General features: G+C 39.5%; 1 protein-coding gene across 1 annotated transcript in view; it reads right to left on the reverse strand.

Annotated features, from left to right (window-relative positions):
- JAZF1 (JAZF zinc finger 1) overlaps positions 1-15,983 on the reverse strand; it is a 354,408-nt gene that overhangs the window by 157,205 nt on the left and 181,220 nt on the right. Inside the window, exon 2 of the mRNA XM_049782007.1 lies at positions 3,863-3,935. Within this exon, the coding sequence (XP_049637964.1) occupies positions 3,863-3,935 (73 nt within the window). The remainder of the gene's footprint in view (positions 1-3,862; positions 3,936-15,983) is intronic.

Here is a 15,983-nt window from a genome sequence, read left to right on the forward strand (position 1 = left end):
AATATTATACATAATAAAACTTTTCCTATAACTCACTGAGCTTCCTATGTTCTCACGGAATCATCATTTTAAATTTTGCTCAGATGTAACAGAGCCTTTTGAAAAGAACTTAAGACATGTTTAGTAAATTTCAAGAGAGCAGAACAACTTAAATAGGCATTAAAATTGGCACCATTTCTACTTAACTTTTTTTTAAAAAAATATCATCTGGGGTAGGAAAAAATATCATCTAAATAGCAATCTTTGGGGTTGAAGTGATAGCGCAGTGGTAGGACATTTGCCTTATTTGTGGCTGATCCAGAATGGATCTGGGTTCAATCCCCAGTATCCCATATGGTCCCTCAAGTTAGGAGTGATTTCTGAGGCATAGCAGGAGTAACCTCTGAGTGTAACTGAGTGAGGATTTCCCCCCCCCCCCCCAAAAAAAAGGCAGGGGGCCGGAGAGATAGCATGGAGGTAGGGTGTTTGCCTTGCATGCAGAAGTATAGCAACCCATATGGTCCCCTGAGCCTGCCAGGAGCCATTTGTGACGCAGAGCCAGGAGTGGGCACTGCCGGGTGTGACCCCCAAACAAAAACAAACAAACAAACAAATCTCTCCATTTTTAGGATCCTGGTTCTCTTAATTTTAATGTTAAGGCCTAAAGAAAATCCATCTTAATTTCAAGAAACAAAATGCACACAGAGTATAAGAGGATTAACTGTAAGGCATACTCTTTTCCTCTTCACTGCTTAGAAAAATTAGACTTTGTTTCCCTATGGTGATCAAGAGCAAAGGCTTCCTTGTTTGTTCAACTTGACTTTTTCCAAATAGTTCTCTTTTTTGCTCTGTTCAGGATATTGCTGTCAAGCTGGCTCTTTCACATGACCTAATCTTTGTTGCACTCTTCCTGAATCTGTATTGACTTCATGTGAATTTCAATGTTTCTCTTCTAGAAGGATCAAAGGCCCCCCCCCCACTCTTTTGAGCTGCTTCCTCCCCCAATTGCTGCTGACCCTTGTAGCAATTCCAAGGGTCAGTTGTCACTTTCATTTACTATGTATTTATTTACCACCTACAAACATAAAATCAGGGTATCTACTAGTTCTCAGCTATGAATGTGGCACTAGTTACAAGATGGTCCTGAATGAGAAAGTGGTTAGGACCCTGGGCACCCCTGAAACTCAGTCTTCCTTCTCTTCAATTCAAGATCACTGGTCAGTCAACAGAATGACACCCCACTTCTCTACTGGCTAAGATCAAAAGTGGCAACTTCTCTCTTTTCTCAGGTCTCTAAATTCAGTGGTATGCCTAGTTCAAGACAAACACAAACCTAGTTCCAGATGAAACTTGTACTTTATGGTAAATTAAGGAGCCAGGAATCTGCTGATTGACATTGTGAGGAGATATGCAAAAGAAACCCCAGAAAGTGGAAGCATATATGATTTAACCCTAAGCCACTGTGAACTGAAAAAACAGTGTTAAATGAAAAGAAACCAAAAAGAGAAGGGAAATATCCAGGTGCAGAGGACATTCTGAATCTGATCTGGGTTGTATATTAGAGTCAAATAAACTGAAATGATAAAATGGAGATTGGAGAGCAAAGAACAGGTGTCACAACAAACAGTATGTCCATTTCTTGGTTTAACATTATTTATAGGAGTTTTATGTCACTAGTAGTGACACCTGGGTGGTGGTAATGCGGCATTTTATTTATTTTCTTATTTTGGGAGCTATACCTGGCAGTGCTCAGGTCTTATTCCTGACTCTATGCTCAGAAATTTTACTCCTGTAAGGGATTGGGGAACCATATGAGGTTCTGGAAATCAAACCAGGTTGGCCATCTGCAAGACAAATGCCCTACCTGCTTTACTATCTATATTTCTGGCCTCAATTTTATCATTTAAAAAATTGAAGGGAGGAGGTTTGGGCCATACCTAGTGGTGCTCAGGACTTACTTTTGGATCTGTGCTCAGGGGTCACTCCTAGTAGTCCTCGGGGGATGATATGAAGTGCCAAGGACTGGATCAGAGTCACACTCAAGCAAAGTAAACATTGTACAATCTCTCTGGCCTGAATGTGTACTTTAGTTTGTTTTTAAATGTTGGATTATATTATATAATTTTCTTCCATTATGTGATATAAAGGATTATTTTCTTTTGAGTAACTCTCTTTCTCCAGAAACTCATCCAAGAAATTTTATACCTATTGCTTAATGATGCCTTGATTTGCTAGGGTTTGGGACCCAGGACACAGCCCAATGCATAATTTAACTAAATTATATTTAATTTAAGTTCTTTATTGATTTGTTATGTGACCTTTGTCCACATTCTTTTAGTTCTTTTATAGTTCAGAATCACATCTGACAACATTTGTGTGTGTATCTATAACACTTATGCTATTAACAGATGTCTGTTATAATGGGTATTATAATGTTCAACGTGGCCCCTATTATAAATAGGAGAAATGGAGAGCATTTTATAGATTCTTATCAAAAGACTTAATTTTCCATGAATTTTTTATAATGCCATATTTTAGTCAAAACACTGGCTATATTATTTTGAAAAACTATTCAATACCATAATTATGACAATCTATAACCTCTTCCACAAACTGACTAAAGAGCAGAAATAAAATTTATATACTTATCATATACTTACACTTATCACTAAAGATGAGATTCTGTGAGAAATTCAGATAAGTATAGTATTTGTATAGTATGGTATTTTTTTCTGATTTTAAGGATATTGTAATAAAACATCTCAAAATTTGTGGGTAATAAAAATCTGTAAATATTTTTTCAGAGGACTTTCAATAGATAGAAGAAACCTCAAAAGATGTTTTCAAATAATTCTCGTGCTAATTAAGGATTTTTAAAAGATGCTTTATAAAAGAAATACAAACTGAGCACAGGCAACTCCATTGCAAAGCTCTTCCTTGGCAAGCATTAATAATGGAAATTCTCTAAGATGGCATTAAAATGTCATAGTAGAGAAGCTTATTCCCAGGTTCCTACTTCAGACCCTGTAGCTTAGGTTGTGATATCAGAAGCCCAGAAATACTCTTTACTTCCCATGCATGGAACAGTCCATGGAAATTCGTTCATTAAATCATTAGCAGAAAAGCAGAGCTCCTCATTCTCATTTTTAAAAATGAGTGCTTCTTTTGCTTAGCCCTTCTTCTCTTTGGGGAAGTTTGTTTTCTTTTGGCTGCTGAAACTCAAGAATGAACTAGAAGGGTATGTGTTTTCTTAATGGAGTTGTTTTGAGGTGCTCTTTGAAAATGACTGTTGCCTTAATTATTTGAATTGGCTGAAATCACATGTTCTCTTTTAGACTCAATATATCAAGTTCTCATTGCTCTATATAGGGTAGACACACTTTTACTTTCAGTAAAATATTTGCTACACAGATGAGATCAGTTGCTGAGAATGTTTTTCATAAAGGATGAACTGCTACTAAATAACTTTCTGATATTCAATTACCTCAGTTTGTTATATCATGATATATTCTGATATTCTAACAATATTCTGTATTCAGAAAGTACTTCTTTAACAATGTGTAGAAGTCTTATTAAAAATGCATCCATTAATCTTCCAAACTGCCCTATGAATTCAGAAGTGCATATCCTAACTCTACATATAAAACATTTCTTGAATGAGCTTATATATTATAGTTCAGTCTGTTTTCTAGTCATATGCACAGAGAACTATAAATCTTCATGTCCCCAACAGAGAAACAGGAACATTTCATACAGAGACCAATTTTAAATAATCACATGTAAACATTTTAAGATGAAAAACTTTTCGATCATGATAAAAATACATAATTAAAAACAAAATGTGGAAAATATGTAGTTGCAATAAATTGTGAAAATAGCTTACCTATTAATGTAACTGAGGGCAACATAGGTTGGCTGTTGTAATTCTTGTTTTTCTAAGACACGCGGATCTGTATCTGTAATAAAAACACAATTATGATCTTGGGCTTTCGCATCAGAATATATGAGGCTACCTAACAGAAAGTAACAGAGGCTAAGTATAGAAAAAGATTAATTTAGTGCAGAACTTTTTAAAAGAAAATGCAGTCAGTAAGGTACAATCATTTCTCCATTCATTCATAAATAAGATATTGCATTACTTTTCAGGAGAATTCCAAACATCAACAGTGATAAAATGTCCATCTGTCACACCAACTCTTGCACAATCCCCCTCATAAATATTGGTTTTCATTGCATACAGTTACAATGTTGGCATGGTTTGGGTGGTTAATCGACCTAAGAAAGAAAGTCTCTGTTAATTATGCTCACTTCAATGCTGGAACAAATTAGTTGCCATTGGAAAGCGCCATCAATTTGAAAGTCCACTGAATATTGTTCTTGTCCCTGAGTACTTTTCTGGGTTTGGATTCATGTTCTGGAGAGCAAGTCTCCTCCAAAGAGTTTATCACAGTATTTGCAATGATCAAAAATTCTGACCCAGGATCCAAACCCGAAAACCTCACAGGAGTTTTCCCTTTGCAGAACGATAAACTGACCTTTGGGCAGAACTACCTCCTATAAGGTGCTTGTCCAACACAACAATTATCAAATTATGTACCTTTTGCAACTGGTAATGTTGCCAGGTTTCTCATACACAGAACGAATTGTGTCACATATAAGGCAGATTAAGGTTTACACAAAAGGACTATCGGGGAGAAATTGAGCACATTTTTGTCTTTTTAGAAAAAGGTTCGGCTATTTCACACCCATTTCTTTTCATTCCAACCTCATTTAGGACCATTTTAGAACTCTTCCAGCTGCACTTGGCAATAACACCTTCTTTGATGTAATGACAGATGTCGTTTCAAGCACCTATGTGCAGGAAGTGTTTACTGCACGTGGTGGCTGTAACATACACCACTCAAAGTGCAGGAACAGGTGATGGGGTAGGGAGCAGGGAGGGGGCGGTACAGGCACGCTGGCATAGAGTGCGGGTGGCAAAAACAAGAACCTAAAAATCAATTTACGATGCTTTCAGCTCCCAGACGAAACTGGACAGTTAGTGGCAATTTTAGTCTTGGTGTTAAAGTTAAGAATCTTGTGTTCACTTTATTGCTTTTCCTATGCCAAGAATGTCGGGGACACGCTATTCAGAAATCCTGCTTCCTGGGTCTTTGCCATGGCAGGACCTTGAAAGCCAAATTCTGAAACAAGAGACAAAGATCCTCTGAGCGGCTCCATCCAGTCGGCTCTCAAGGTTTTGGCAGCAGTAGTGAGAACAGATCAGAACGAAGAAGCATTTCCTTTCCCTTCCCACAAGGATTGCACAAGCCACTGAGACCATTGCTGACCACTGGCCTGCAGATATAGCCAGTGCTTCTCCAAACACACCAATACTGCTTGGCAAGGGGGATCTTGGTTTGCAAACTAGCCCCAACTCTCTGGGTTGGCTGTAATTTCAAAGGGTGCCCATATTTGGGAGACAACTCCCTTGAGCATGTTTCTTAGGCTTGCTGGGGAAGTCAGTAACACTGTGTTCCCAAGAAAGAGTTTGGTTCCTCAAATAATTCCCTAGAATGCAATGCTGGCCAGGCCATGTGTGTGCATGGCAGCCTAAAGATCAATCCCACTACATCTGTCTAGATGCAAAATGAGGTAAGGAACAAGAGATCGAGGGCTAACAGCGGGAAAAAGAAAATAAACAAAAACCAAATCAGAGAGATGGTACAGCAGTTAGCATATTTGCTTTGCACACAGCCTACTAGGGTTCAATCCTCAGTATCCCATATGATACCCTGAGCACCACTTGGTGTGATCCCCAAGTGCAAAGCTGGTGGTAACTCCTGACCATAGCTGGGTGTGACTCCCAAACTGAAAACAAAACATTAAAACCCATCAAACCCAGGCAGGTCATAGAGAAGACAGGGCAATACCTGTCTTTATGGAAAATTTCTCAGGAGCTCATGAAAATTTAAACATGCATCAGTAAGGAGACTCAGGTTAGAGAAAGGGATGAACCTGGGTCATTAAAACTTATTTCTATTTAGAGACATCTGGTCCAGTTACATAAGGTGTAGTCTTTTGAAAGAAAAGACTGCGTCTAAAAAGTGTGCCGAAAGGAAAAAAGAGTTGAGGCCAAAAATCATTTTAATATCTCCCATGTCTGCTGTTAATTCCCATGTCTTGTAACTGATGCTACTTTCCACAGACCATCCTCTCATGCCTTTTATTTTTTTTCCAATTATAACATTTCCCAAGTAAGTTAAATATTATCTCTTCATTACCTTACCTTTTCTCTGTCCTGTGTGTGTGTGTGTGTGGGCACTACATATACGGACATATTTTTATTTTTATTCCCCCCCTTTGGGAAAGGAAGAGTTGCTTACATAACATTCCAAGGTTCTCTGGGGCCTAAATAAATGATTTTGGCCACTGACACAATTCATGTAAATTGCATCTTGTCATAATGTTTCACAAAGAATAAAGAATTCTTAGCATTTGGGGCCAGAGAGGTAGCCTAGGAGTTAAGATGATTGCCCTGGATGTGAACATAATGGCAGCAACCTTAATTTGAGTTGGTGGTGATGCATCTAGTTACTCCCGAGCACAGAGCTGAAAATAGCCTCTGACCACCACCACGTATAGCCAAACTAAACCAAACCACGCCAAACCAAGCTGTGCTAATCAATCTCATCACATAGGTTTTAAGTGTTAATATTTTGTTTCATCACCTCCCGTCATTTGTACTAGACTTCACACATCCTCAAGTTATGAGTGGTGAAATGGACTTCCAGAAGCTTCCAAATGCTGTCCTAAGACAAAAAAAAAAAAAAAAAACCAACAAAAAAACAAAACACCGGACAGAAAACAAAACAAAACAAAAATCTCCAAGCACCTGAGGTAGAATTCTCCTTTTTTCCTAAAACATAGTAACTGTCAAGAAAGCAGAATTTCTTACAGACAAGTAAGGCCTAAAAATCTTTTTCAGATGAAATGCTTATTTAGGTAACCTTTAGAACATTTATCAAAACGCTGAGCTCTGGCAAGAAAATCAGATGCTTGGTAACCGCACATCAAGTGAGGACTGGACACCTGAGCTACTTGCTGGAGGTACAGTCCCAGCTGCCCCTCACATCCTGGCTGACCGATGTATGGGGATTGTGACTCATCATTTCATGTATTTAATTACGTTGCTGGTCATTTCACATTCAATAAAAGTGTAATAAGTGCCTTCAGCATTTCTTCCTTCCTGTCAGAAAAGTAACTGGTGCTTAAAGCTCTCAACAGGAAAGGGACAGAGAGATAAGCAAGGCAGGTTTCCTCTGCCAGGTGAGAAGGGACTTCTCATGAAGAACTTTCTGCTAAGTTTGGGTGGATTCAACAAAAAGGGCTTCTTCATTTCATGCCCACACAATAAAGATTTTCTTTCATATGAAATGGTGCTATCACAGGACTGTATGAACCGCAATGGTTGTGACAGCACACAACCTCATAGGTCCTCTCTGGCTACTTTGGTTATGATGCCAAGAACAATATGAAACTGGAACACCCCTGCCATTGCTCAGAAACAGAACTTACCCTTAGAAGACACTCATATTTTTCATTATCACAAAAGGCTCCTGAGGCCAGCAAGTAAACATGTGGATCATGCAGACATCCCACCATTTCTGACAACAACACTTGGCCACTTTGACATGACTAAGAAGTGGTATCAGGGAGATAAGCCTAAAGTTTCAATAGGGCAGAGTATAGTTATAAAAAGTCACTGCAAGAATATGACAATGTTTTGCTCCTCTTATCATGTCTCACATATTTCAAGCTGACTGAATCCAAAGAAAATTCAAGCATTAAAACTTTTTTTTTTCAAGTGTAAGTTTATTAGCCTATTTCCAAGTTTCTAAAAGCATAAATGGTGGCAGACTGCTCCTGGCCTTTCCATGCAGGGTAATATCTGGATGGCACGGCTCTGTAGTGAGGACCAGGCACTAGAACAAAGTGAAAACTTTCTGTAGCAACTGTAGTTCTAGTCTTCTAGATTCAAGTACAAAGTCAAAGGCTTGCTATTGTGATACTAATTCCTGCTACTTCTCAAGTAGCAAGAAATAAAGCAAGGCCACTCTCAAAATAATAAAAGGAGAGCATTCAGATCCTCAATAATGAAGTGGACCATGATTGAGAAAAGGTGGATAGCACCTTTTTTACCTCGTTTACCTGGTAAGACCCATCTTAAGCATTCAGAACACTGACTTCAGAGAACCCGGATGGGTGACTTACCCCGGACCGTCTGTAGCTTTTCTACAAGCCTAAATGGAAACTATCAAGGTGAGTGGCTGGTTAACTGGCTAATGGAAGAACATGGGTTTTATATACTTGAAATGACTTAGTTTTTGAGAAAGCCCAAAATCAAGTTGCACTACCTCTCACCAAAACTAACCAGGCCACTCTGAAGGAGAAATGAATTGCATAGCAGGTAGCAGGAAGGGGAAGTGGTGGTCTCATGGTTGCTTCCTGAGAGGCTTCTTCATTGTCCCTGTTAACCACACAGCTAGGTAATGAGGGACCTGTGAGACACAGGAGACAAGACTCTAGGTATTTGCAGCAGTGTCCATGAGAGGTGGTCTGCTCTGTCAGAAGAGTGAGACGGATTCTTGGAACACTGCTTTTTCTTGGAATCACTGGCTATGTTCGGCACCATCTGTGCTCCTTCCCCCCAACTACTGAACTCAAAGTGGAAGCTTGAACTTTTCCTGCAGAGCCTTCCACCACATCCCTGAGCTGATCTCACTCTCCCTCCCTTCTCAGCACCACTTCCCTCCTGGCACTATCTCTACAGTCATCTCCCACAGAAGCTTCATGGGGGATGGCCTGGGGTCCTTTCACACTTGTCTGAAATGGAGAGAACTATCTTGGCTTTTATTACCTCCCTAACCCAGGTCAGTACCTGGCACATAGGAGACCCACAGTCATCTGCTGATTGGGTACGCAGACTTACTTTTACGATGAGAAAACATAGATTGTTTGGTTAAACACAGCAGATTGATTAATGGTATTTGTTTCTGTCCTAGCAAAGACCTCATTGAAACAGGAACAAAGGAAGAGAATGTTTTATCTGGGATAGGAGAGTAACAGTAGACAAATGATTTCCATGTTGGGAAGATGGGAAAAACCAGAAGAGAGTGCAATATGACCTTGACAATAAATGACTTTTAGAGTGCTCGTGTTTGGAAAGGACTCCCCCCCCCCCCCAGGCCAGGAACTAAGCTCTCTGAGGAAGTCCTGAGATACCCTAAACTTGGAAGTGTCAAGTATGGCAAAAGGCAAGATGTGGAAGCTATAGAGATTAAAATAGGAGGAATTGTTTCAAGGTTGGTTTTCTGGAGACACTGAACACTGACCACAATGGAGGTGATTAGCGACAGGGAGGGGGAAGCATCTAGCTGAGAATAGCAGGACTGAAGTGGAAATATGCTGCTGACACTAGTGGTCAGCCAGGAAGGTAAGAAGGTAAGAAGCAGAGCCAAGTCCTGGTAACTCCCTAAATAGAGGCTTGTCCTACACTTAACCCTGTGGACAAAAAGATCCAACCATGCTTCCATCCAGGACCTCCCAACCTTTTGCTGTTTTAGTCTTCTGTCTGAGCCAACCATCAAGGATTGGTCACTAGATATTCTAGGAAAAGTCTTGAATGTGAAAGAGAGGCCCAAACAAACATCAACCAGACACAGTCTGCTTTCCAATGCCCCCAACTGTCAACTCAAAGCAGAAATCTAAAACATAGCAAAAGAGCAGGCACACTGAGGCTTGAGAGACTATGCCATCCTACTTAAGAAGACTGCTAAGAGCAGAGCTGGGCCCATCAGTCCAGCATGCAGACTATGAAAATGCCTATTCATTCTCTAAAGGTAATTCATTGCTCCTACGGAGTTGTAACAACTGGCCTCCATACAGAAAAATTTTATAGTTTTTTTAAGTCAGTAAATTTCTATTGCAACTTTCACTCTACTTTTAAAACCAAATTTGATGAACCAATCAATTTAGCAAGACCAATTTTTAATTCATAGCCAGTTTACTTTGATCACTGAAATAAATATTTTTGTTGTTGCTGGCTATGGCTTTTTGAAAGAAAATTTAGAAAAGCCTACAATTGCACATAACCAGCCTTTAAAGGGATCAACTTTTCCTTTTAGTTTACAGATACGTCATTTGAAACTTTTTCCAAGCCATAATTTCCATTACAGGGCAGTTGGTGCAAATTACAGGGAGATTCTTGCCTTCCCAAATTCAATGTGAAATCCAGATGCAGTTAAGTGTTGCTGTAAACTTTATGAGTCAAATATCTAAAAGTTGGGGACAGTGAACAGCACAATAACACCATCTATTTAAAAAAAAAAAAAGCAGAAAAGCATTTGTGTTCACATTTGTAGTCAAGTTTTCTCCAAGTGAATGAATTAACATTCTTCAACCACGGACTGTTTGGACAATGTTCTCGGAGGCTGATTCATAAACAAACACAGCTTGTAGCAGCCTTCCTGCTTTATGACATGGCCAGAAGGTTAAAGTCATTAGAAATCATTCTGACTGGAATCCTTTCTGAGTGTTTACCAATGCATCAAACTCTGAGAGCACTGATACCTGCTTGAAGGTGGGAGGGAGCTCATGGTTATGAAAGAACACAGGGCTCTATATTTTGAAATGGTGCCAGATTACAGCACCTCTACTCTTGCTCCCAGCTCATGTGACCTGCAATCAGCAAGTCAGAGACCATTATGGCTGCCAGATAGACAAGTGATCTATAAAATCAGTCCACAGCAACCCTGGATGCAATGCCAGGATTATCCAATACTACAGTGCTGTCAAATAAGAGTAAGACTAATGCTTGGTCCTATTTGACTTTCCATGCATGCAATATCTACCCAAATACAACCAATACTACTCAAATACTGCAATATCAACCCTAATACAGTATCTACCCAAATACTGTATATGTTTACTCTAGAAAAGAACTTGAAAATGGATCCAAATATTAAGAAATATAAAAGCCTAAAATCCAGTATCTGGAAGAGGTGAAGGTACAGATGAATGAAATGCGTTATAAAAGAAAAAGTCAAGAAAAAAGAGACATGAAAGGTTACACTTCAAGGACAGAAGGGAAAGACTGTAAGAAAAGATAACCTTTTGCTTCTTCCTCCAATTTTTTGGGGGGACTCCCAAATGATATTCAGAAAGCCCAGCCCCCCCACCCCATGATTCTCAGCTAATTGGGTCAGTAGCTCAATAAAAAAGCTTCAGAATGTGATGCTGTTTGGCTAGGTGATTCCAAGGATTATCAAAGCTACTTTATTGATACCAGGAAACACCACGGTCATACCTGGTAATACTCAAGGGACCATGTGGTATCAGGAATGAATGCCAGGTCACATCCTTGCTATATTGTCTTTTTTAGCAGCCTTCCTTCATCCTGTGTGTAAAACTGTTTGCCCAGGGAAATACTACCTCCCCTCTACAGTGTTGCTCTATATGCTTCCCTTCCATCTGCAGATCTGTCATAATATGCCAACAAAGTAGAAAATCTATGAGGACCAGATCTTTGAGGTCACACCTTAAGCCCTTTGCTCTGTATGTGATAAAGACTTCATCTGATGCATGCCAAGCAAGTGAATGGCCTGATTACTCACAACACCAGACCCAGAGAGCATCCAGTGCATGTCAGTGTAAGCGATGCCGCAGAAAAGGAGTGGTACTCAGAGTTTTCCAGCACAACAGGGAATCTGAAGTCAGTGACTTCTCAGGGGTTTCTGGACATTGCTTAGATGAAGGCATTCTCTATGAAAGAGCAAAGGTCACAGGGATTATTTAGGGTGGAACAACTGCTCACTCACTGACAGCTTGCTGGGCTGCATCAGCAAGACACTCATCCCCACAGCAGGGGAAAAATGAACCAAGACTTTTCAAACTCCAGCTACATTGCTCTTTCCCAATCTCCTCCTTCCTCTGCATGTCCTGATAAACTTTACCTTATAAGGATAAGGAGTCAAATAGAGGCCCCACAGCACTGGCCATAGATAGACCCAGAAGCAAAAAACCAACCAAAACTGTAAAGGGATTTGTCATCTTGGGAACCAACCATTGCCACTCTATTATTTGGGGTCTCCCATTGGCATGTCCTTTTTCTTGAAGAGTTAAATGGACTCTTCTGGATCTCTGCTCCATTGTAGAATTCTTCTCACACCAAAGGGCTTGCCAGTAGTGAGGATTTTGTGCTGACACTCAGAAAACTGGACTAAGAGATTGAGGATGTCAGGTGAGGAAAATAGTTCATGCATAAATGACTATACCAGTCTACACTCACATGAGAAATATGTATTAGTGGGCTCAGGTGTTCAGAAGGCTCCTTAATGGTGCAAAATTTAGAATTGTTAAGACAGACAGGAAACATTTGGAAAGACTTTACTGATGAATGGTAATTGAGCTGGGTTTTGAAGGAGGAAGGAAGGCAGAGAAATTATTCAGATGGGGAGAACCAGAAATAACAACAACAACAACAACAACAACAACAACAACAACAATAATGCCTATGATTGAGGTAGAAAGCACAGGTGAAAGAAATGGCCAGTATGGGAAGGCATTAGGGCTGAAGAGCCAGTGTTTACTAGTTACAAAGTATTAGATACTAAAGAACGGAAGTATTCAACCTCGGACCATTTTGCCTAATCCCCAATACCTAGGATCTGTTTGGCCTCCTGTGGACACAGATAGGGAGGGTGCTACTGACATCTAGAGGATGGGAGGCCATGGTTGCAGCTAAATAACTAACAGAGAACAACTCCATTCCTCAAACAGCAAAATATCTAGCCTAAAATGTAAACAATGCCAACATTAAGAAATCCTTATTAATATTATGAGAAATGGAACAAATGCTTCTGGATTCTCCAAAATAATCACTTGTTATTTTCTGTAGTCAAAGATGACTTGAACTTGGTGCTTTGCAACCAGTGTAAGACACTAGGTACAAAATGTTTCAAAAATCATGAATCAAAAGCTCTATCTAAAGTCCGGTGAGGTGGCGCTAGAGGTAAGGTGTCTGCCTTGCAAGCGCTAGCCAAAGAAGGACCTCGGTTCGATCCCCCGGCGTCCCATATGGTCCCCCCATGCCAGGGGCAATTTCTGAGCACTTAGCCAGGAGTAACCCCTGAGCATCAAACGGGTGTGGCCTCAAAACCCCACCTCACCCCCAAAAAAAGCTCTAAGAAAGATGGGAAACAATACATGTTGGCAAGAGCATGGAGAAAAAGTAACTCCTGTATACCATTGGCTGGAATGTAAACTAGCACAAACTCTATAGAAAATGGTAATTTCTTAAGAAAATAAAAATTAAAATTCATTATGATCCTAAATAACATCCAAGGCATCTCTCCAAAAAATATACAAACACTTAACAACTCTGCTGTACTGTTGTGCTTATAGTAGCATTATTCATAATAGTGAAGTTATAATATCAGCCTAAATGCCCTTTTACAGATGACTGTATAAGGAGATTGTGATAAATACTCATTCAGAAATACTATTCAGCTAGTTAAAAAAAAGATGTGTCTTTTGTGACATCATGGGTGAAAACTAGAAGTAATTATTTTAAGCCAAAGAAGACAGGAAGTGAAAGAAATTATTGAATGATTTCATTCAAATGTGAATATAATAGACTTAAGCAAACAAACCAGCAAAACTACAATAAAAATTACTCTGAGATTCAGAAACCACTGGTTTTTTTTTATTGTTGATATTGTTGTTTGTTTTTTGCTTTGTTTTGGTTTTGAGACCACATCAGGCAGTGCTCAAGGATTATTCCTAGCTCTGTGCTCAGATTCACTTTTGGCAAAGCTCATATACATTGCCAGAAAGTAAACCAGGGACAGCTGAATGCAAGACTAGTGCCCTACCTACTGTACTCTATCTCAGTTGGTTTCCAGAAAAAAAGAGGAAATGCTAAGGGAATCATGTTGACCATGTGATGGTGCTAGAACTTCAACGCTGGGTAAAGTGCACACTTACAGAAGTATGAAGCTATACTCCCAAGTATAGTGATTCAATGGCATATCAGTACAATTTTATTTAAAAATAATAGAGAACTGGTGAGGGAGTTCTATAATAAACTGCATAGAGGTTGTTCAGAGTAAATTTAGAGTTGTAACACTTAGGGTTGAGGAGATAGGAGAGGTCAGGGCTGCATGCTTATCAGGGGCCATAGGAAGAGGAAGAGGAGTACAAGTTTTAACTGTTTTTTGGCTTTGTTTTGTTTTTGGGCCGCACCAGGCAGCGCTCAGGGGTTACTCCTGGCTCAGAAATAGCTCCTGGCAGGTTCAGGGGACCATATGGGATGCTGGGATTTGAACCACCGTCCTTCTGGATGCAAGGCAAACACCCTACCCCCATGCTATCTCTTCAGCCCCAAAAGTTTTAACTTTTAAAAACAAAAACAAAATTTATTTTCAAAAAGACAGTGAATTCTTCCATGTGCTACCCAGTTAAAAGGAATTTTTAAGTCAATAGATTAAAAACTGAATAAAAAAATATAATTCAAGCTAACAATCATTTAAGATATACTGAGATATATGGAGAAAGATAGACAGAGACATCGAGAAACAAAACATGATTCTATGATTCTGTTAGGACAATGTCTCCAAAGATTTCATGCAAGTTTGAACTAAATCTTCAGTAAGAAAAGTTGTGAAAAGTTGACTCAGAATAAAAATGGTTTGAGCAGATGAGCAGAAATGAGCAAGGATGGACAAGAAGTCCAGGGCATGAGAACTGTAAGAATTTGTTTCCAACTCCTTGCCAGAGGTCTACAACACTAAGAGTTCAAACTTAATTCCAGAGGAAATGGATGGTTACTGGAGGTGTGAAATGACATGGTGCCCATTTCAGAAATAATGGTAATGTAGAGAAATGAGGAAGTCCTTCTTCCTTTCTCCACCCTCCCTCTACTCCCTCCTTTCTTTCTCTCCTCCCCTCTCTCCTTTTCTCCTTCCTTCTTTTCTCCCTCCCTCCACACCTGGCAGTGCTCAAGGCTTACTCCTGATGGACTCGGGACCATATTTAGTGCTGGGGTGGCTACATTCAAGGCAAACTTTCTCCCCTCTGAACTATCTTCAACCCCTCTTTCTGCCTCTCTAAGAGAAAGAACAAAATAAGAATAAAAAAGAGAGATAAATGAGGAGAAACTGAAACACAAAAATAGAAGATCTGAAGATAGTTGAAGTAGAAATGCAAGAGTTTTCCTTATTATAGAACCAAGAGCTTCATCCCCCAGAGTAAAGGGGCAACTGGAAAGTGAATCGAGTATGCTTTTAGGCAGGAGAAGGAGGTCTGCTTCTGAAGTGTGCTGAGACATTCTGCAGAACCTAGAAGTCTGGGCCTCAAAGGAAGAGGAGATAAAGGACTCAGAGACAGATAGGAACTGAAATGCTTTGGAATCCTATCACAACGTCACAGATTCCAGTAGGCACTGGAAGCAAGAACATGATGTATATCAAAGCCCTTACTACTCTAACTAAAAACTTATCATACAACTCAGCATATAAAACAGGCAGTATTGACAGAGACCTATTAAGCTTCCTAGAATTCCCGTAGAATTGAAACAAAGAAAATGCTAATTTTTTTTTCAGGGGACTGGGGAAGAACCAAAACAGAATCAATATAGGGCTGAGTTTAGTTTTCAGTCTTTTGGTACTTGAGTTTCTTAGACTCATGATTATAACGTCTGTTTCTCGAGAACCCATGCTCCCACTTCTTGGTATTGCTTAAAATTATATCACGTGACTCCACAGTCAAATGCTTCTGTTCAATACAAATTGTATAACGTCCTTTAGTTTTTTTCACCTATAAACTATTGAATAAGACAGTACTTTTTCCTCTTGGTTGAAATGACAATTAAATAAGCAATAGTATCAGGTATAGTTACAACATAATTATTTAGTTTATGAAGTGCCTTGAAATGAAACTTTGCATTATTATGCATATTTTCATTT

Source organism: Suncus etruscus, chromosome 10, assembly GCF_024139225.1.
Source record: "Suncus etruscus isolate mSunEtr1 chromosome 10, mSunEtr1.pri.cur, whole genome shotgun sequence".
Classification (NCBI taxonomy): Eukaryota; Metazoa; Chordata; class Mammalia; order Eulipotyphla; family Soricidae; genus Suncus; species Suncus etruscus.